This window comes from Diabrotica virgifera, chromosome 3, assembly GCF_917563875.1.
Source record: "Diabrotica virgifera virgifera chromosome 3, PGI_DIABVI_V3a".
Lineage (NCBI taxonomy): Eukaryota > Metazoa > Arthropoda > Insecta > Coleoptera > Chrysomelidae > Diabrotica > Diabrotica virgifera.
The window spans coordinates 159,282,020-159,303,897 of record NC_065445.1 but is presented as its reverse complement, the minus strand read 5'-3'; the positions used below and the strand labels follow the sequence as shown (position 1 = coordinate 159,303,897).

Below are 21,878 nucleotides of genomic sequence, written 5' to 3'. Positions count from 1 at the left end.
TTATTTAAAAAATTCCTGACGCCGTGGTAGTTAATCGATTTTAATTTTGCAAATTGCAAATGAAAGGTACAGTACACTTCTATACGCAAAAAAAATTTCAACGTGCTATCTGCTTTATTTTCAGTCCTGTAACATTTTGAAAAAATGAATTTTTTTACGAAAGCTGGATTGCAAAATCTATAAAATCGATCTTAATGAAATTTACAGTATTGTTTTATTGTATCATAAAGTTTTTCTGGGTGAAATATGAAGATTCTAAGTGTAGCAAAAATGGTTGAAAAACGTAAAATGCGAATACTTGTTTTTGTATGGTTTTTTCGCCATTATTGCTATTTTGCAACAAGGGTGGCTATTTTTTAAATTTTTAACCAATTCTATATTATAGGAAATTTAATTACGCAACTTTTATGTCAGTGCATCTTTTCTCGGAAATGAATACTTTCAAAGTTATAATCAAAAAACGAAGAAAAAAATCGAATTTTTCCTTAATTTTTTGACATTTTGATTATTTAAACAATGTTCCGGACCTTTTTGAGAGGGAGGATAACTCAAATATTATTTGAGTTATTTTCAAGCAATTTCTGCAAAAAAATGTAAGTCACCTCTCAACGTCCATCTCAAAACAGATGGGCCCTGGACTAGATAAGTAGTTGAAACGGTCAAAATAAAAAGACGCACACTCATCAAAAAAGCACGTGAGATTATACTCGTATAATCTACACTTACTTAATCGATCCAGGAATAGTCAACTCAAATCAGTAAGAGTTGATTCTATTTTTCTCGCAATCTACTTTTACTAACAAGGGTTAGGAAGAGTCTACTTTAGTCTGTTTTAGTTGGAGTTGACTCGAACTATTAATAGTCAACTCTAACTGAGAATCAACTTGAACTGTAACACATATACATTTTTCATTTTACTCATATTTTGAGTACACGGAATCAACTTTCGTTGAGTTTTTCCTAGACGAATAGATGGAGATTGACTGCATATTGTAGAGTCTCTGTCGTCTACTTTATTCGTCGTCTCCTTGCCTTATAAATTGTAAAAAGCAGAGATTAAGGATGTTACGAGAATGTGGTTCCACGAGAATTTTCTGATTTATTGTTTAGATCTGGGACCATTTCTCCGTATATAAATTAAGTTTTATGGCGTTTCTAATAAATTAAATCATAAGTGTGATTTATAAATTCTTGTAAATAATAAATAAAATATTAATTGGTTTTATTTAAAATAATGTGTTAAAATAAAAAATATAAGTAATGTAATTATCATAACAATAATAATATATTAAAATCCATAAGGAAAGAAATCTCTTCTGTGTAAAAGGTATATTTATTTAAAACCCCAATAAATGGCTACATTAAAAAACAGAACGTTTTCGCTCTAAAGAGAGCATCATCAGTGTTCTAAGCTTAAAATAAGTACAACCAAAATTAGTGAAGACAAGAGTAAAAAATTTAAAGGTTGACCAAGATAAAAAATTAGGTTATACTCACAAGCTCTACATGCTAAGCCACCAAAAATACATGGGTTAAAACCCTTAAAATGTCGACTAAAAGTCTTACATTTCCTGACGATGGATGAAATTTAGAGAGATACCTCAAAGTATCATATGACTATTCCACGAAGCATGTCCATAAGTCGATTTCTCTGTCTTCACAAAGAGAAAGGTGAAAGCCAACTGATTACAGGTGACAGGTGTGAAAGCGTTTCTGACTAATGACAGTACGAGAAAGACAGTGTAACTTGAAGTTTTGTGAATTGAAATGTAGTTGGGTACGCTAGCCACTAGTTTTAAAAAAATTATTTGTAGTAAAATTCAATAATAACAACAAACATCGTGTGCTGGGATTACAAGTGTTCCATATTAGCTAACAAGAATAATATAAGGAGTAAAAATAAAGTTATTGATAACCAATTGTCAGCGAGGTTCAAATACTTGTATTACTAAAGATAGACAACCAACCATACATGCGGTGTTTTTTAAAATAAAGATATTATTTTTGTTTTAATAGTTGTAAAAAGAATAATTTGCCCATATGATCAAATGCATCTAGGGCAGAGAAAATAAGTAGATTTTTTACACTATTAAATATGATGAGGGCAATGTATAGGTTGAAGTTTATATATTCCTACAAGTATGTAGTTATTTGAGATCCAACACGAAGATGATTAATGTAACTGAATGAAATGAGAAAGTCAACTAAGGTATGACTAGTGGTAGAACTATGAGACCGGGAGCTCTGTATGTCTGATGTTTAAATGATTACATAACATGTAATGTTTGTATGTATTGGTGTAGATTTCTAAAAAATAGGACTTAAAAGTATATATTGGTATGGAGGATAAATTAATGTAACTGATGTTCGTACAATAGTAAAGTTTATGGGGTATGTAAGGGTTACTCAACACTGATTAAGAATAAAGTTATTATAAAAGGTTTAGAAAAATAAATCTGTCCTTATATATGTAAATACATCTAGGACAATGAAAAATTAAGTATGATTTTCTAATCTATTACCTTTATGGAGAAAATGAAGAAAAGAGGGTGTTGAGTAAAAGTTGTTGGTGTTTCAAAAAAATTTTTCTAAAATATTAAAAAGTTAAAATTGGAATTGATGAATAGTAATTGAATGAAAGTAAGTTGTGGAATAAGTAATTATCAGACAGCAGAGTGATTGAGACTGATGATTAAAATGAGAAACTGAAAGATACAGGAGTCCGACCACCACAATCTACCAAAAGATGAGGATGATAGGTGGGAAGATGAGATAGATAGGTGTAAATGTATAATTGAATCAGTAGAGGGTATTGTTGGTGTTAGTGGAATGAATGTTGTGTAGTGTTGGTTGGAAACTAGATAAAGGTCCGGATAAATAGGTGAAGTTAGAGAATAGTGAGAGGATAGACTTTGATATAGTTGTGTGAGAATTGTGACAGATAGGATGTTTAGAAATAATTGAGATTAATCGATATTTGAAGAATTTTAACGAAATGTTGGTATAAATCGAGTAGTGAATAGAAGTAACGTTTGATGAAGTAAACGATAGATATTAAATATTGTAGCTAAAAAAGTATGAAGGAGAAAAACAAAGAGTAATTTATGAAAAAAGTTGACGGTGTAAGGGATGAAAGTCACTATTGAAAGACACATGACTATTAACACAACTAGGGTTTCTTTGTTTTTCTTTAACTATTTCTAAGTCTTCATAAAGGTCCAACCGAAGAAAGTTTTTTTGGGGAATGTTATGAATTAGAGATACGTTATCCGGGATATTAAGAGTGTGGTTGTTTTGTTTTAGATGTTGAGAAAAAGTTGATGTATTCTCTCTTTTTGTATGTTCGAGTGAACGGGAGGCAAGTGACCTACAAGTTCTTCCTATATACGTGGCGTCACAATCAGAACATTGTAGTTTATAGACACCACTACGATTCATGTAGTTAATAGGGTATTTAGAGTTGGTGAGACATTGACCTAAATTGCTTTGAACTTTAAAGGAAATTTGGATGTTATCAACAGATATTTTAATGATATCTCTAATATCTCCGGACAAACGCTCTTGGTGATATGGCAGAGAAGTATAAATAGGTCTGGTGGTCGAATCCCTGGGGAACGCAGCCTCTCTCAAGATCCTGAAATGTCTCTTATAGATAAGTTTAGTTATGATGTTGGGGTCATAACCGTTGTTGATGGCTATTTGTTTCAGGATGTTTAATTCTTTATTGTAATTTTCTTGTGATAGGGGGGTGGTTTCTAGACGGTGTATATAACTGTGGAACGCTGCATATTTGTGTGAAATGGGGTGGTTGGATGAGAAGGGTATGACATGGTCAGTCTGCGTTGGTTTCCTATAAATACTGAAGTCGAAATGGTCGTTTAATCTGGTGATGGTGAGGTCAAGAAAATTAATTGATTGGGATGACTCAAGTTCCATAGTGAACTTAATGCTAGGGTAGATTTTATTGATTTTAGAAAGAAGAAGACCAGCTGAATGGTAGTTGCCGGATATAAAAACTAAACAGTCTTAACGAAACCAGTTCCGAATTCGGGCATCATGTTTTGTTCATAACGAAACCAATGTAGGATTTCCGGATTTTTCATGATCTCCGTGGATTCTAGATGATCCATAAATATATCAGCTAAAAGAGGGGACGGACAGCTGGCCATGGCTAACCCATCAGGTTGTCTGTAAAATTTGAAAGTATTTTCTTTGTTTTGTATAGTCTTATACAGATTATATTCGTAGATATATTATATAATTCGTAAATAATTTTTTTCGATTATAGCGCCATCTATCGACAACTAGAATAAAATGTTCTAAATGTCTGTAATCACGGACGGGCTTTTTTTTTTCTGTCACATACAATTTAATGCCAACAATAAAACACTGAAAACGTTTGTTTTCTATACTTCCACAAAATTTATTACAACTATGTGACTACAGCTGTTTCGACAGAGTGCCTTTCTCAAGGGATATAGTTTACAATGTGTTTGCCTTTTTAAGTCTTTAACTGAAGAGGTTGAGGAGTGGGGAGCTGTTTGTCTCGAGTTGGTCATTCAGAATTATATCTGTATTTTTCAGTTTATTAATTTCCATAGATTCTAAAAAAGATAGCTTAAGGCCTTTATTTTGGATATGCAGAATTTGAAACTCTTCATTGAAAGAATGATTATGATCTAGAAGGTGAAATGCGTATGTAGAAGTGTCTGTTTTTCTATTGTTGAAAGCCCTTTTGTGTTCTGCTATCCGTTTGTCAAAAGTTCTGCCAGTTTGACCGATGTACGTTTTCGGACAGTCACCACAAGTTAGTTTGTACACACCACTCTGTAGTTGCTTTCTCTTTCGGATTTTATTGTTCTTAATCTATTTGCTTAAGTTGTTGTTAGTTCTGAAAGCTGGTGTTATCCCTTTCTTTTTTATGTATCTGGCTATTTTTGTTGTTATCTTGCCAGTGTATGTGAGAGAGCAGAAGGTACTGGGTTCTTTCTGTGGTGGTGGATACACTAATTTCAGGGCTTTCTTCTGGAGTTTTTGGTTTAATATTTTGTTAACTTTTTGTTCGTTATAGCCGTTGTTTACTGCTATTTGTTTAATGATGTTTAGTTCTATCTCGAGTTATTTTTTGTCATGGGAATTTCTGTCAGTCTATGTATCATGCTATGGTAGGCTGCTAATTTGTGTTAAACTCCTGTGCCCCACTCCTCAACCTCTTCAGTTAAAGACTTAAAAAGGCAAACACATTGCAAACTATATCACTTGAGAAAGGCACTCTGCCGAAACAGCTGTAGTCACATAGTTGTAATAAATTTTGTGGAAGTATAAAAAACAAACGTTTTCAGTGTTTTATTGTTAGATAAAATGAACTTCCATCAAGTAACGGTCGAATCCATAAACAATTTAATGCGTTAGAAAGAAATCGAAAAACTGTGACGCACTGAAAGATACCTATGAGAAAAAGAATACTACGTAGAGATTCAACACAAGAAGGAGAAATCCATGCATTCAACCCTTTTTTTGATTTTTAGTAACTTAAACACAAGTGCCCATTTTCTATAATTGTATGGGATTATTTGTCAATCTATTAATATCTTACTTATAGGGATGGAAAAAAGCTACCGGTTATAACCTAAAACCGTTTTTTTTTTAATTCCCAACAACCAGTTTTACCGGTTGTTTTTTTGTCCCGGTTATAACCGGTTTTTTCTGTTTAAAGTAATAACCGGTGAAAAACCTCTGTTAACTGAAGTTACCTCTGGAAAAAATAATTTATTCAGAGAAAATAATGAAGAGATTTCTATGTATTTTCGATCCCCACCATATAGTCGGTCCGCTAAACTCAGACACAACCGGCTAGTGATTTTAGTAATAGGTCTGGATCCCGCGTATGAAAAAAAAAAGTTGTTTAATAGCAAGCTGAAAATTTGTTAATAGCTTAAGGGTGTCTAGTCGGACAAACTTTGATATATGGGAACACTGGAACAGGGGAAAACTTCCCCTGTTCCATTGTTAATTGTGGAGCAGGTTAAAAATTTGAAACGGTCAGACCACGAAAACGGCACATGTATTTTGTCCGACAGAACAGACTTAAACTGTCCGAACAGAGATTAAACTGTCATGCAAAAATCAGCCTGCTATTTATCACCAAATGGGCGTTTTAATGAGTGGAACATTTAGAATATGTCAAATGACAGGAATTATGACAGGTGATAAATAGCAGTCTGATTTTTGCATCTAAAATCACCAGCCAGTTGTGTCTGAGTTTAGCGAACCGACTATAATTATATTATAAATAATAATAAGTATGCTAAGTAATTATTCCAAACAACCATAGTTCAAATTTTATTTAATAAAGAAAGAAGGAGACCAAAATGCCACATCAGTTATGATGAAACAATTAAGTTTTATTATGGTTTAGGAATACTTTTTTGGATGCTAATATTTACATAAAAGTATCAGTGATCTGCTTGAAATAGATATTCCAACCATCATGTAATAATATATTATTATGTAATTGTTTAAACTTGAATACTTGAGAGTATTGCGTCGTGAATACCCAAATACGATTGGGAATCTCCATATTATTTACACCTAATTTTTAAACAATACATAATTTCCCAATTAACAACGCAATACACGTCGACGCCGCACATAGGTCGATTTAATGGATTTACGCGGCCAAAATTATTTTATAGTATATTTCTGCTAAAATTGGAACAAATTAAAAGAAAATATTGTTTTTTAAATACTAGCGTATATTTTTCACAAAAAAAAAATAAAAATAAATGAACAAACAAATCAAAAACAATGAACAGAATGAATATACAATATACAGGTTTCATTATACCTCACACATCGGTGTCTGACATATCGGATTCATCATTCAGATCACCCGGTAAAAGCATTTGCATTGTTTCAGGGCAAAATGACCCTTATTTGACCCTTTTCTGTGCGCGTTTCTGGCTAATTAAAATGGTTAACAATGGGTCAGAAGTTAAAAGAAGTCTGCCGAATATATCTAGGTTGCATTCCTCCCGCGAGAACTTTCTTGCATAGTTCTCGCGGTATAATCTAAAATGCTTATTCTTAGCTTCTGCTGCCTCTTCCGACAGCTGCCCTATGGGTAATAAGGCATTTTCGATAATTTCTGCACCGTGAACTAATAGTTTATGCATGGTCGGTGTCATGGGGTGCCATCCATACAGATCGACATATAGTTTCGCTGTTGTTTTGGAATAGTCATAAAATTTTTGGACATCTATTTTATGACCGCTTGAAATTGTTTCTAATATAATCTTTAATCTGTATATCAATTTAAAATCAACTTTGTTATATCGGCAGCTAACTGAGGATTTTCAAAAAATCTTCGGCTAGTATTGCCGTCATTAGTATTCCCGAAATTGGCTTTTGGCATGTCGATTAACAATTCAGTTTCTTTTCTAAATCTTTCCTGAATGTGTTTTTTTGGTAAGGGCTTCTATCTTATTTTCATCTACAGTTCTCTTCTCTCCATACTTTTTTGTTGGTAATTTGTATGCCAAATGTAAAACGCTTTCCAGCATTCGGATTCTGGCATGTAATACCGAGAGACCAAATTCAACAGCTTTAGGACTTACACTTAATTTTTTATTCAGATTGTTAAAATTTTTAGATGTTGCTCCGCATATATAACACCGACTTGTAGATTTTGTATTAGTGGCAGCATTACATACAAAGACATGTTCAAACGTGAATGTGTTACCCTGCAAAACAACTTCAGTGCGTGTTAAGTTCTTGGCGGATTCTTCAACATAACTGATCTCTTCGTTCGTTACATCAACTGATTCTGTCACAAATCTAAATCGTATAGGTCTACAATATCTAGGTGAGGACGGTGTTGGGTTTTGCCAAATTACTTTTTTACCTTCTCTGCCACATATTATTCGAAGTGGAACAAAAGAAGATAGGAATATATGCGCATCCGAATCAGCATCATCATCAAATTTCTGTTTGTATCTGGCTTGTTGAGATCCATCACACCCCTATTTGCAAATAATTTTTAAAGAATTCCTTTCATTTTCATGTAGAGAACAAAGGATTTCTTCTAACCCCACTGATAAGCGGTGAACGGTGTTGTCTATTAAACTTTGTAAACTGCTTTCTGCGCAAGTACTTGTAACCTTTATGCAATCCGTTGGCGGGTAGCATTGTTTTTTTTTCCTTTAACAATAAGTCATAGCACGGGTAAAATGATTTATTTGTATTTCTAATGATTTCATATTGTCTCTTGCTTTCAGCTTCAACAAACATTGCTAGGGCTTGCAAAGGTGTAAGAGCGGTAATATTTTCTTTATCTAATTTTCTGTATGCATTTCTATACTTATCTGCACGAGTTGGAGAGTTTGTAATTTCTTTCAATATTTTTGAAGCGTTTCGTTTTCCTTGGGCCTGTAATGTTGATTGCGCTGCATGAAAGATAACCTCACCGTCAAGAGAAGAACGTATTTCTTCTGTTTTTCGTCTTTTCGTCCTTTTACTGGAGTCATTAAAGGATTTAGTAGGCCGACCTGATCGATTTTTGTCATTTTCTACCAGTTTAAATGTTTCGTCTAACCAAACTTTGTTTGTTCGGAGAAATACTGCTTCTTTTCGGTGGGCCTTTATCCGTTTCTCTTTCATCGCCGTTCTCAAATGCTTAAATCGTAGCTTTAAACTGGTTAAACTATCAGGTGTGTCACCGTAACAGGCCAATAAGTCATTTTCCAAATATTTCAGTTTGTCATCTATTTTAGGCAAATCTTGCAGCTTCATTTGGTCGTCAAGATATCTACGAGTCACCATTTTTATACCAGAGGCACCAGATGTACCTAAAACAAAGAAAATCGTAAATTATTACAATTAATACAATTAAGTATTTTTCTTTTTGTGGCTTCATCAACATAGCAAAATAAACAAAAAAACATAGTTCATCATTTAAAAAACCCTATATTTTGGGCATCCGCAGCTAAATTTTACGGCGTTAATTAACCAAATATATGTTTACTATACTATACAATAAACAGCAATGCTCGACCGGAGGCGCTAATATAACTAAATGTCTGCTAAACATTAAAATTAAACAAAAATGTCACTACAAAACAGCTTGCCTTTGATGCTGTATAAATAATGTAAGATAACAGTGAACATTCTTTAAATAGTTCAAGAAATATGCATTCTTACCTGAATTATTAGATTCCATCAAAATCACTTTAAAAATAAGATGAATATTACAAAAATATCACGATTTTTTTAAAGTTTATTACGGAGCGTAAAGAATCAAACGTTACTGTCAGCTAACTGTCATGCGCCGGCGACTGCTCACGCGATTGGTGAACAGTTTTAGAGTTGGGACAGTTAGTTTTTGTTAATACAAACCTTTATTTATCTCTAGGATTTTTTTCGAATTTTTAACGTCACTTTTAAAATTTGACTTTTGGCCGGCTAATTATTTAAAATCGACCTATGTGCGCCGTCTACAACGAGCGACGAACCAGAATTGCCGAATTGAGGTACTTTCGCCCAATTTTAGGGTATTTGAAAGAGTGGGAAAATTGTTGGGGAATTTTTCGAGAGGAAAATTGAGCTAACTAAAGTGCAATATAAATGTAACATTTTAACCTATTTAGTATTTGCTATTGATTAAAAAACCGAACACCGGTTTTTACAATAACCGGTTGTTTTGATCGGTTATAACCGCCAGGTTAAACCATAAGTAAAAAAACCGGTATAACCGGAAATTTTTTTTTTTTGTCAACAACCGCCATTCCTATTTACTATATAATATTTTTCCTGTGAATTAATAAATTACTAATTTTCTTTTATTTTTCAGAGAAAAAAATAAGGTGACTGTAAAAAATTTGAAGACACGTATGGACTAGTTAAATCTTGTTTTTTCATTTACATTTAATTGATAAAATAAATGAAACTATTTGATAAGATGTTGTTTTTTATTTCATATTTTAGGCATTACTATGGTTTTTAAACCAGAACGAGTAAATTAAAAGACAGATTCACACCCAAGAAAGTCACTAGAAAAATCACCAAAATTGTTATGATGAAAAGTTGTTTGGAATTAAGAACTACATATATTCTAATATGCACGTTCATCCTTCTAAATGAAAAAAAATTGTATTTTTTTTTAATTATGGATAACCAACATTATTTTCATTTATTTTAATTATGATAACTCTTTTATTATTAATTTTTCGAAAAAAGTTATTCTTTGTAAAAAGTTCTGCATGGTCAAAAACCTTCGATTAAAACAACTATCTAATATCAAATTTGATCAATTTTATAGGAGGTATGTCAAAAAAGATGAATTTCGATCAAAAATAAAGTACCTTTATAGTTCAGAATATTTCAATAAGAAGGATGTAATTACATATTGGAACATGGTTTTTAGGTCTAAACAACTTTACATAATCACAATTTTTAATATTGTGAAAAATAACGGTACAGTAAAACCTCGATATAACGGACCTCTATTTAACGGACTTCGGATATAACGGACCAAAAATCCGGTCAAATGTAAAAAAAATAAAAACGCCCTGTTAATATTATACATACTTAACCCTGCCCATACCAAGATACATTGCATAACAACGGGGTCCCCGTGGATCCCAAACGCTATATTTTACTAAGAATTTCAATAAACTTTTTATTATAGCATAATGAGGACACATTTCTAAATGGTCTGATTTATTTCCTATATAATGAACCTATTTTTATATAACGGACTTTCGGCTTTAACGGCCAATTAGTCCGTTATATCGAGGTTTTACTGTATTTAATTTAAGTACTCGTGAGCGAATTCATATTTTTATATACCTCGTATAAAATTGACAAAATTTGATATAATATGGTTGTATTTTAAGTTTTAGACCATGCAGAACATTTTATAAATAATACCTGTTTTTCGTAAAATTAATAATAAATGAGTTATCATAATTGAAATAACTGAAAATAATGTTGGTCAGATTTTTTTCTATTAGAAGGATGAAATTGCATAGTAGGATATAGTTCTTAATTCCAAACAACTTTTCATTATAACAATTTTCATATTGTGAAAAATAAAGCTACTTTACTCTTGAGTAAAATTTATATTTTTTGACATACCTCGTATACAGCTTAAAAAAATTGATAACTGATAGTTGTATTTTAAGTTATGGACCATGCACAACTTTTTATAAAGAATAACTTTTTTTTCATAAAACTAAGAATAAAAAGTTTCCCATATCTATGATGCCGACTTAATTGGACACACTGTATATACATATATATATATATATATATATATATTTATTTTTAGCCTCTCATGACGTCCCCCCATGTTAAACTGTAGTCTCTCGTGGCGTCCAGGTCTTCGTGGACTCCGATATACGGTTGCCACGAGGATTTTCTCTAAAATATATCGCAGGTGAAAGGTACCACTTCCTACAATGCCTGAACAAAATATTGGCCGGATGTCCTCAGACACGTTATCTGTATAATAATATACACATTACTTGGAGCAGTTGCCATCAGGCGCGCCACGTTCGCTTGCTGTATATCTAAAATCACTTTAACGGTTTTGGTGACGTCCAAATATATATTTATTCAGTTTAAGGTTGTCGCGGAATCCGTATATTTCAGTTTATGTCCTCATGGCTTCTACTACGCTGTTGCCACCTCAAATGTTGGTATTTAGACTTCGGATATTTTTATAAATGATTATTGTAGTACCTATGTTAAAACAATTATTGTTGTGACAGATTAATGATGTTCTCTTTGTATAATTAACAATGTATTTTTTTATTACAAAAATAAAAAAAATTAAAAAGTATGTTCATTAAAATTGATGAATTTATCATAACCAGTTGCCGAAACTGGTGGTCTAATTGCTCAATTGTAACATATTATAGAAGTGTTAGAATTTAGTTCTTAATTCTTGATTAGAAAATCCAGATTTAGAAATTAGAACCACAAACACATTTAAAGAATATAAATATCTCGGATCTATAATATCTAAAGAAGGCAAAAGAGACATCGAAAACAGAACACAGCAGGGCAAAATAGCGGTAAACATTCTAAGCTCTCAGCTATGGTCTAAAAAGATAAGACAAAAAACGACAATCTATAGTACCTTGGTAGAGCCTATTATGACTTATGGGGCAGAAGTTTGGCAGATCACGAAAAAAGATAGAAAGAGAATAGAAGTAGGTAGTAGAAATGGATTATCTAAGGAGAGCGTGTGGTATATCCAAAAAAGATCGCATCAGGAATGAAGATATTAGGAGGACAAAAACTGTATATTCCAGAGTAGATAGAATTGAAACGAGACAACTAGTGTGGTATGGTCACGTCAAACGAATGAATGAAGGTAGATGACCAAAGAAAGCTTTAAATTATATACCACAACAAAGAAGAAGAAGAAGGGGAAGGCCTTGAGTTACCTGGGAAGAACATGTACAGCAAGCACATCATGAGAGATAGAGCCATCAAAGAAGACGAATGGATGGACAAAAAAGATGGCGGTCGAAATGCGAGAAGCAGCAGAGGCTATAGGAACCTCGCTTATAGATATATAGATATAATTCTTTATTACAATATTTTTAATTATATAATTTTTCTATTCTCATACTATAATAATAATATATCAATTATGATGTCACCACCTTTATCATAGATAGAATCAGATAGATCATTAGATACAACTAAGAAAGCAGGACGACCTTCTCCAGGAAGTACATAAAATAATGCCCTCTATTCGTCACGGAACATCACAAGAAATATGGGAGACTTTTAAACATTGTGTAACAACACCAATTGATCATCCAAAGATAAATAATCCTGTGCAACGGAAACACTGGATAACAGATGAAACCTTTCAAATCATTGAGAACAGAAGAAATCTTTGTCAAAGTGGTATGCATAGTGAAAGGGAAAAAGCTAGTTTAAGAAACCTCAATAAAGAAGTAAAGCGAAGATGGAAGGCAGATAAAAAACTCTACTATCAAAATATATGCAAAGAAATTGAGAGACATGATCAGAATAATCAGCCGAGAGGTCTATTTAGAAAAATACGCTACTTAACAAGATACTTCAAAGCCAGAACTTGGGCCATTGAAGACAACACTGGAACTCTGAGAACAATCAGAGAAGATATAGCAGAGACATGGAGATCGTATTGCAGGGACCTATATAAAGATGATCAACGCCAAGAACCTGTTAACCAAATCTTTGACGAGGTAGAACAAGAACCTGATATACTTGAAAATGAAGTAAGACTAGCGATCATTTAGCTCAAATATAATAAAGCACCAGGTCCAGATATGATAACAGCAGAAATACTCAAAGCCACAGAAGAAACTGGCGTAAAATTACTTCATCGACTCTGTAACCAAATATGGCATTCTAAACAATGGCCTAAAGACTGGACAAAATCTACAATAACAACGATTCATAAAAAGGGCAGCTTCCATAAATGCAACAATTATAGAACTATTTCTCTTATATCACATGCCATTAAAATTAAAATAATGCTACATATAATCAATGAGAGAATAAAAACATTTTTTCAAAGAGAAATTCCACAAGAGCAAACTGGATTTACCAAAGGTAGAGGTACTCGAGAACACCTGTTGAATATAAGACACATAATCGAAAAATCTAGGGAATTCAATATTCCACTGTACATATGCTTTATAGATTATCGTAAAGCGTTCGACAAGGTCAAGTGGAGACACTTATGGCGAATACTAAATATTACATGCGAGTAAGGGCCAAAATAAAGATGAAATTAGTCAAAGACAAAAACCGGAAAGTAAACACAAGAAGAAGATACAATGTCGAAGCTCTTAAACAAGAAAACACAAGAATCGAATTCACAAAAAGACTGAAATTAAACCGAACAGCACTGTCCCAACATGAGGAAACAGTGGAAGAAATATGGAAGAACTTCAAGGACATTATGCAAAAACTGCAAACGAAATTATAGGGATGAAAAAAAGAGAAAAGAAATGGATAACCGGAAACACATTGTACTCCAGGGAAATATATCAAAAATATACGTTCGGAACACTTGACCGGCCAGGTTTCAAATGGATTTTTTGGACACTATATACCTATTACATTATAAATACAAAAATGTCCGTTACAGTTCGGACGATAATTTTAGTTATTAACAAATAAGGGTCAAAAATGGCAGTTTTTTCGTTTAAATCGCTACAGGTACAAATAAGTAATTAAATATCTTATATCAGATAGAGTATTCATTTTTAGTAGATGAACAAAGGTTTAAAATGGCAGTTTTTGAATTTTCGTAAGATTATTTGTTGCTTCGGTAATTGCAAAATAAAACTTAAATTTCGAAAATTAAAAATTTGCTATAACTTTTGCAAAAATAAACTTAAGACTGATATTACATGAAATATTGGGTCGAACAGTCCATAGTCCAGATAATATACAAAAAATTTCAAGGCGATTCGTCAATTAGTTTACATTTTATTCAATTTGTTTATAAAAAAAGCCTTTTCTTTGCAATGATGAAGCATGATTTTCTTCATAAAATAATAATGATACAGCAATTTTGTGGAAACCACATGAAAACAGAATACTTATGTTTTCAAAGTTTTTAAAAAAATAATAAAAAGTCATTTTTATCATTCCGAAAATATTTTAGTAAAATAGAGTCATTTTTGGCTTATAAACAATTTGAATAACTTTGTTAGTATTGACTGCAAACTAAATTAATCGACTTAAGGATGCTAAAGACCTACCGGTTATAACCTAAAACCGGTTTTTTTAATTCGAAACAACCGGTTTTACCGGTTGTTTTTTTGTCCCGGTTATAACCGGTTTTTTCTTTTTAAAGTAATTACCGGTGAAAAACCGAAAAAGTTACCTGTGGAAAAAAAATTTATTTAGAGAAAAATGAAAAAATTTCTATCTATTTTCGATCTCAATCATATGTATTATAAATAATATGCGAAGTAATTAACCCAAACAACCATAATTCAACTTTTATTTACTAATAGAGAACTGGACGAAAGTGTCACATCAGCTTTTATGAAACAATTTTGGGAATAGTTATTTTTAGATTTAGATGATAATATATTTACATAAAAAAGTAAGTGATCTGCTTGAAATTGATATTCCAACCATCATCTAAAAAATTGTTTATACTTGAGTACTTGAGACTTGAGACTCTTGTTTGTAAGAAATTTGAATACCGAAAACCGATTAGGAACCTCCATTATGTAATTTTTAAACAATAAATAATTCTTAAGATATAAAAGGTAGGTATTATACGAACGTATTAAAAAATATTACCTACTGAAATTTTTTGATGGCAATAGAGAAGTAAATAAAGAATTGGTTTATCGAATTTATTTTTAAGTAAAATATGTCATTTGGATATTTTTTTAAACCTGATAGATCCAAGGGACATTTCGGTAGATCGGTAGGATCCTCACTTTTGGGAATATCCCAATTATTGACAACGCAATATACGCCGACGCCGTCTACAACGAGCGACGAATCAGAGATTGGGGTACTTTCGCCCATTTTTAAGGTAATTTGAAAGCGCCTGGGAAAATTTTTATAGGTTGAATTGGTTGGGGAATTTTTCGGGAGGAAAATTGAGCAAACTAAAGTGCAATATAAATTTAACATTATAACCTATTGAGTATTTGCTTTTGATGAAAAAAACGAAAACCGGTTTTTGGAACAACCGGGTTTTTGACCGGTTATAACCGCCAGGTTAAGCCGTAAGTAAAAAAAAACGGTATAACCGAAAACCGGTTTTTTGTTCAACAACCGCCATCCCTAGACTTTAGGATTTAAAAGGCTGGTACTTTTACATTATTATTGTATTATCGGTTTATAACGTTCTCCGTCTTCCGCTACCCGTTCGCCACTCCTCTCCGTCCGCACATTGATCTACTTTTAGACCTCTTTCATCCATGACTTTGTTTATTCCTGCCTGTCAACTTTTCCTCTTTCTACCTCTTCTTCTTCTACCTTGCGGTTTCTAGTTTTGCACTTGTTTTGTGATTCTGTCTTCATGCATTCTTTGTACGTGACCAAACCATCGTAGTTGTATTTCGTTGATTTCTTCATTTATTGTATGTGTAACCTTCATTATTTCTCGTATCCGTTCATTGGTGACATGTTCTCTTCTTGATCTTCCTGCAGCTCTTCTTTAGAAGTCCATTTCGGTGACATCTAACATTCGTTTTGATTTTTCCTTCATATGCCATACTTCTCAGCTCTATGTTATAATGCTTTTCACAACGGCGTTATAGATCTTTTTCTTGTTTTGGTTGTTTATCTGCTTGTCCCAGAGTACTTAGTTTAGGAGCCTAATTGCTTTCCTGGCCTGAGTATTTCGTTCTTTAATGGCTCCGTCCAGTGTTCCATCATTCGTGATTTTTATACCCAGGTATTTATATTCGTAACATTTACTGATTGTTTCTCCTCCTTCTATAGTCGAGGTAGTGAAGCATTTTGGCTCGCAATTTTTTCGTCCAACATGGATTTACATGAAATTTTCACAGAAGGTAGGGAATAGTACAAGAATCATTTTCTATATCATGCCGCTGTACGCTAAAATCTTGGGGTGGTTGCCACCCTATCTCGGGGACGGGAATTTTTTATTGCATTTTAACCATGTAAATCGATGTAAAAAGTAATTCTAAGAAAAAAATGTTTTTTAAATTTTCTTCGTAAAACTAATATTTTTCGAGTTATTCGCGCTTGAAAGTAACAGTTTTTCGACGAAAAAATCGCATTTTTTAGAGGGTTTTTTGAGAATACCTCGAAAAATATGCATTTAATCAAAAAAAACTGTAGATATCAAAAATGTATCTTTTAGTAACACAAATTAAATTAAACTTAAATAATCTTTTTTCAAGTATACTGTTAGACCTTTCAAAAAATAATAATATGAAGCTCCTCTAGTATGAAAATTAAGCGACTTATGATCAAAACAGTCGGTACCTGCTATTCTATATGAAAAAATCAGTGAAAACAACCCCCTAACTACCCTACTAATTAAAAATTAGTCTTCACCTTTCTGTCATTCCCTTTATATTCGTATTATAAATACACCCAAGAAGTTTGACCTATTTAAAAGGCCTAATTTTAGAAAAATTGAAGTTACGAATACTGGAGATATGAAAAAACTTATGGACTACTAAATTGTAGCTTATTATTTAATAAGTAAAATTCCCTTCTGCATAGATTTTCATTACAGTGAACAGTTAGCGAGATACTATAGCTATTTAAAACCTCAAACACCCCCTTATTCTTTTAAACCCACCCCAATTAAAACTAAGGGCTCTTACAGAATTTAGTTTTCACAGTCTTATAACTCTTTAAAAATCCTACAAAATTATTTTTGAAAAAACTTTTTATCACAAAAAATGAAAGAGCTATGTTTAGAAAACCAATATTTTTTTGAAAAATTGGAATAGTCCACTTATGGATCATTTTCAATGTATGTATAATACCACAGAACCGGTTCGTATACTAGAAGATGACTAAAAAACTATTTGTATTTGTATCTGTACATATTTGTAAATTCGTATTTTTGAGTAAATAAATATTTTTGTAATTCTTTAATTCTACTTTTTTTTTCTGTATAGATCTATTAAATTATCTACTTATAAAAATTGTGATGTTATTAAGGGTGGTTTTTAAGGGTTGAAATATTATGATATTTTATCCTAAAGTATAAAACAATAATTATTTAACCAATCATAACCAAATTTTACCCATATTAAAATTTACAATGTTTTTATATCATTTTTGTTAATAAGGGGTAGGTTACACCCCTAAAATAATCAACGCCCTTAAGCATGATATAGAATATGAAGTACAGGGTGAGATGGCCTAATCCCAAATTTTTATGTAAATCGATGCAAGCCGAAATGATTCTTTTAGGATAAGTAAATTTTTTATATATAGCTCCAAGAAGGGTGGTTTTAAGGGTTGAAATATTACGATAGTATATCTTAAAGCATAAAACAATCATTATGTAACTAATAAAAACCAAATGTTGACAATATTAAAGTTTAAAATGTTGTTTTATAATTTTTTACAATTAGGGGTAGTTTTCACTTTTCACGTTTCTATGTTAATATTTGTATTCACCATTGCCTCCCACAACTTTACCAAAGGTACACTGTCGTATGCCTTTTTCAGATCAATATAATATACGAAATAAATCTCTTGGTTAATCGCTGTTTTCTTTTCCATGACTTGTGCGATTGCAAAAAGGTGATCAATTGTAAATCTTCCGGCTCTAAATCCTGCTTGTTCTTCTGCTTCCATTTCCTTGTATTCGTCTTCTATTCGGTTTTTTAAGATCCTTCCGTATATTTTGCTGATTGTTGGTGTAACGGAAATACCCCTGTAGTTATCACATTGTTTTCGATGTGTATTTTTACATAAATGTTAAAAAAAAATTTACCTTGGTTAATTACGGTCAAAGTTAGCCACTTTTTTTTATTTAATTCACAGCTAGTTTGTTCATAACAATTAAGAAACCTAACTACCGCTATTTTGAAGTTCAAGGTATGTATATAGTTTATGTGTAAAAGTTTGAGTAAACTTGAACATAGTGGTTAATATATCTTTAAAAATAACGTGGCTAACTTTGCTCGTAATTAACCTAGGCGAAAGTTTTTTTTTGAAAATTCGTGTAAAAATATCAGCTTTTCAAATCCCAACGCAGATTTAGTCAATATGTTAATATGGTTATTCAAATTGGTTATAAGCCAAAAATGATTCTACTTTCGTAAAATGTTTTCAGAATGGTAAAAATGACTTCTTATTGATTTTTTAAATAAGTTGAAAATATAAGTATTCTTCTTTCCTGTGGTTTTCACAGAATTGCTGTATCATTATTATTTTATGAACAACAACATTGGAAAAAAAGCTCTTTGTGATAAACAAATCGAATGAAATTTAAACTAATTGACAAATCGTCTGGAAATTTTTTGTGCATTATGTGGACTATTTGACTCAACATTTCATGCAATATCAAAGTCTTAAGTTCATTTCTGCAAAAGTTATAGCAATTTTTTATTTTCGAAATTTAGTTTTATTTTGCAATTTCCCAAGTAACAAATAATCAGATCAAAATTTAAAAACTTCCATTTTAAACCTTTGCTTATCTACTAAGAGATGAATAATCTAAATAAGATATTTAATTACCTTATTTTTACCTGTAGCGATTTAAACGAAAAAACTGTCATATTTGACCCTTATTTGTTAATAACTAAAATTCTCGTCCGAACTCTGACGGGCATTGTTGTATTTATAATGTAATAGTAGTAATGTTATAATGTTATAACTAACTAAGAGAAGAAAGAAAGAAACTTAAAGAAGAAATGTTACAAAAAGAAGCAACCGAAGAAGGAAAAGCAGTAGAAAGGAAATACAAAGAAAAGATATAGCGGTTAAAAAGCGACCCAGAAAAGACAAGATACTATGTAAATCATATGGTAAAAATGTCAGAAAAAGCTGCGCAAGAAAACGACCTGAAAATACAGTACAATATCATCCGAAATTTGACAGGGCAAAAACACTAAACATTAATAAACAAATCAATGATAAACAAGGAAATATAATTACATCAGAACATAAAATAATACAAAGCTGAAAAGAACACTGCGAGGAAATATACTCCAAACATCAGATATAAACGAAAATAATGTAATACAGGAAATAAACATTATAACAGTTGAAATTACGAAAGAAGAAATACAAAACACACTGAATCAACTAAAAAATGGCAAAGCCGCTGAAAGCTACAACCTACCGATAGATTTAATAAAGGCGAAATGGAACGAGGGTGTAACCATTAAGATACCAAAAAAGGGCGATTTAAATAAATGCTAGAATTGGCGAGCAATAACACTGCTAAGTGCCACATTCAAAATAATGTCAAATATCATATTGAATAGACTGAAGCCAGAACTAGACAAGACACTAAGACTAAGAAACAACCAAGAAGGTTTTCGCGCAAAACGCTCCATTATCGACCACATTTGTACTCTATCTGTACCTCTGTATCTTGTACCTGTACCGCTGTATCTCTTGTACTCTACAATTATCTTGGAACAAGCTAGTGAATGGCAAAAAAATATAAACATGTTTACTTTTACTTTGAGTTTGAAAAGGTCTTCGATAGTATAAACAGAGAACAAATGTGGAAGATTCTAAAACTATATGGACAACCGATAAAATACATCAACTTAATCAGACTACTTTACAAGAAATATAGAGCCAGACTAGAACATGCGGGAAAAATGGTAGTATGTAGATATAGCTATACAAAGCGGAGTTAAACAAGGATGTGTGCTATCCCCGACATTATTTCTAATAATAACGGACTGGATCATGCAGAAAGTAAGCAATAATAAAACAGGTATTAGATGGAAATTGCATAACTAGTTGGAGGATTTGTAGTTCGCAGATGACATTTGTCCCCTAACCGAACATAGCAGCCATAAGCAAAAATAGATCGACACGCTTGCAAAATACTCCAAGGTAATGGGCCTGAAGATAAAGACAAAAACAAAACTTAAAAAACAGTAACCAATAAACTAAAATTAAAATAAAAGGAAGACAAATACGGGAGGTAGATAACTTTACATATCTGGGATCAATTATGGAAAAAAAGGCGCTAGTAGATCAGATGTAGAAAAAAGGATAGTAAAGGCACAATATGCACTCATTATATAATCATATAATGCATTAAGGAAAATCTGGAACACACGCGATATATCAGAATTAACCAAAATCAAAATCTTTAACAGCTGTTTTAAGACTATATTGTTGTATGGCGCAGAATCTTAGAGAGAGGAAGAGACAACTAGCAAAAAATTACAAACCTTTATAAATAAATAGTTGAGGAAAATCCTAAAAATATACTGGCCAGAAAATAAAAAACATAGATCTACGGAGAAGAACAAAACAAGAGAAAATAACAGTCACGATTAAAAGAAGGAAATGAAAATGGATTGATTATACATACTCTGAGGAAGGATCGAAATAATATAACCAAACAAGCACTCGAATACCAACCAGACGAAAGAAGAAGAAGAGGAAGACCTGATAATAGCTGGAGAAGAACTGTAACAAGAGATCATGAAAGAATTGGCGTTGAGATGGAGAGAAGTCAAATAGAGAGCGAGAAACAGAGAGCAGTGGAAAATACTTGTATAGCAAATTTCGAAAGAATAAAACAGAAAAGGATGCGCTGAGGAGAGAGAGAGAGAGAGAGAGAGAGAAACAATACCGATTATTTATCAAAATAAAAAAATAAAATTTAATAATAAACCTAACCTATCGAAAGGCTCATCAAACAATTACCTATTAACTTTAAAAAATAAACATTTGTCAAGGGTATATAGTGGTATTGTTAAGTATATTACATTATAACTTATTCCATCGAATCTTCCGAGATCCATAATCTTCTTCCATCGAAATAAAATAGAAAATTTAAAAGTTTAGAAAATACATTATCCATAACTACACCCAAGAAATAAGTTTTTCTAACCTGATTTAAGAGTATAAAAACGAAAACAAACAATTTACAGCAAATCGTATATCCGAGCAAAACCACCTAGTTGGCAAAAGTTATAAATAGAATTTGTCTGGGTTCTTCAACTAAATTCTCACATAAACACGACCAAGGTTAAATATTTTAGTTCATACCATAAGTACATTGTTGCCAGTATAACGGATGCCAAAGCGAGCGCTAACTGTATGAAATAATTCTTGTTAATATACACGCTGTATATTGATCGGAAGTCACGAAGAGTCAAAACTATACAGAAGCCACGAGGGACGCAAATGCAATATATATATAT

At 32.0% G+C, this 21,878-nt stretch overlaps 1 protein-coding gene across 1 annotated transcript in view; it reads left to right on the top strand.

Moving 5' to 3' along the window:
* The window catches only part of LOC126882174 (proteasome subunit beta type-3), a 127,175-nt gene extending 117,221 nt beyond the window's left edge, over nt 1–9,954 (top strand). The window contains exon 3 of the mRNA XM_050646991.1: nt 9,848–9,954. Coding sequence (XP_050502948.1) covers nt 9,848–9,896 — 49 coding nt within the window. The 3' untranslated portion in view covers nt 9,897–9,954. The remainder of the gene's footprint in view (nt 1–9,847) is intronic.
* Nucleotides 9,955–21,878: the final 11,924 nt, after the last annotated feature.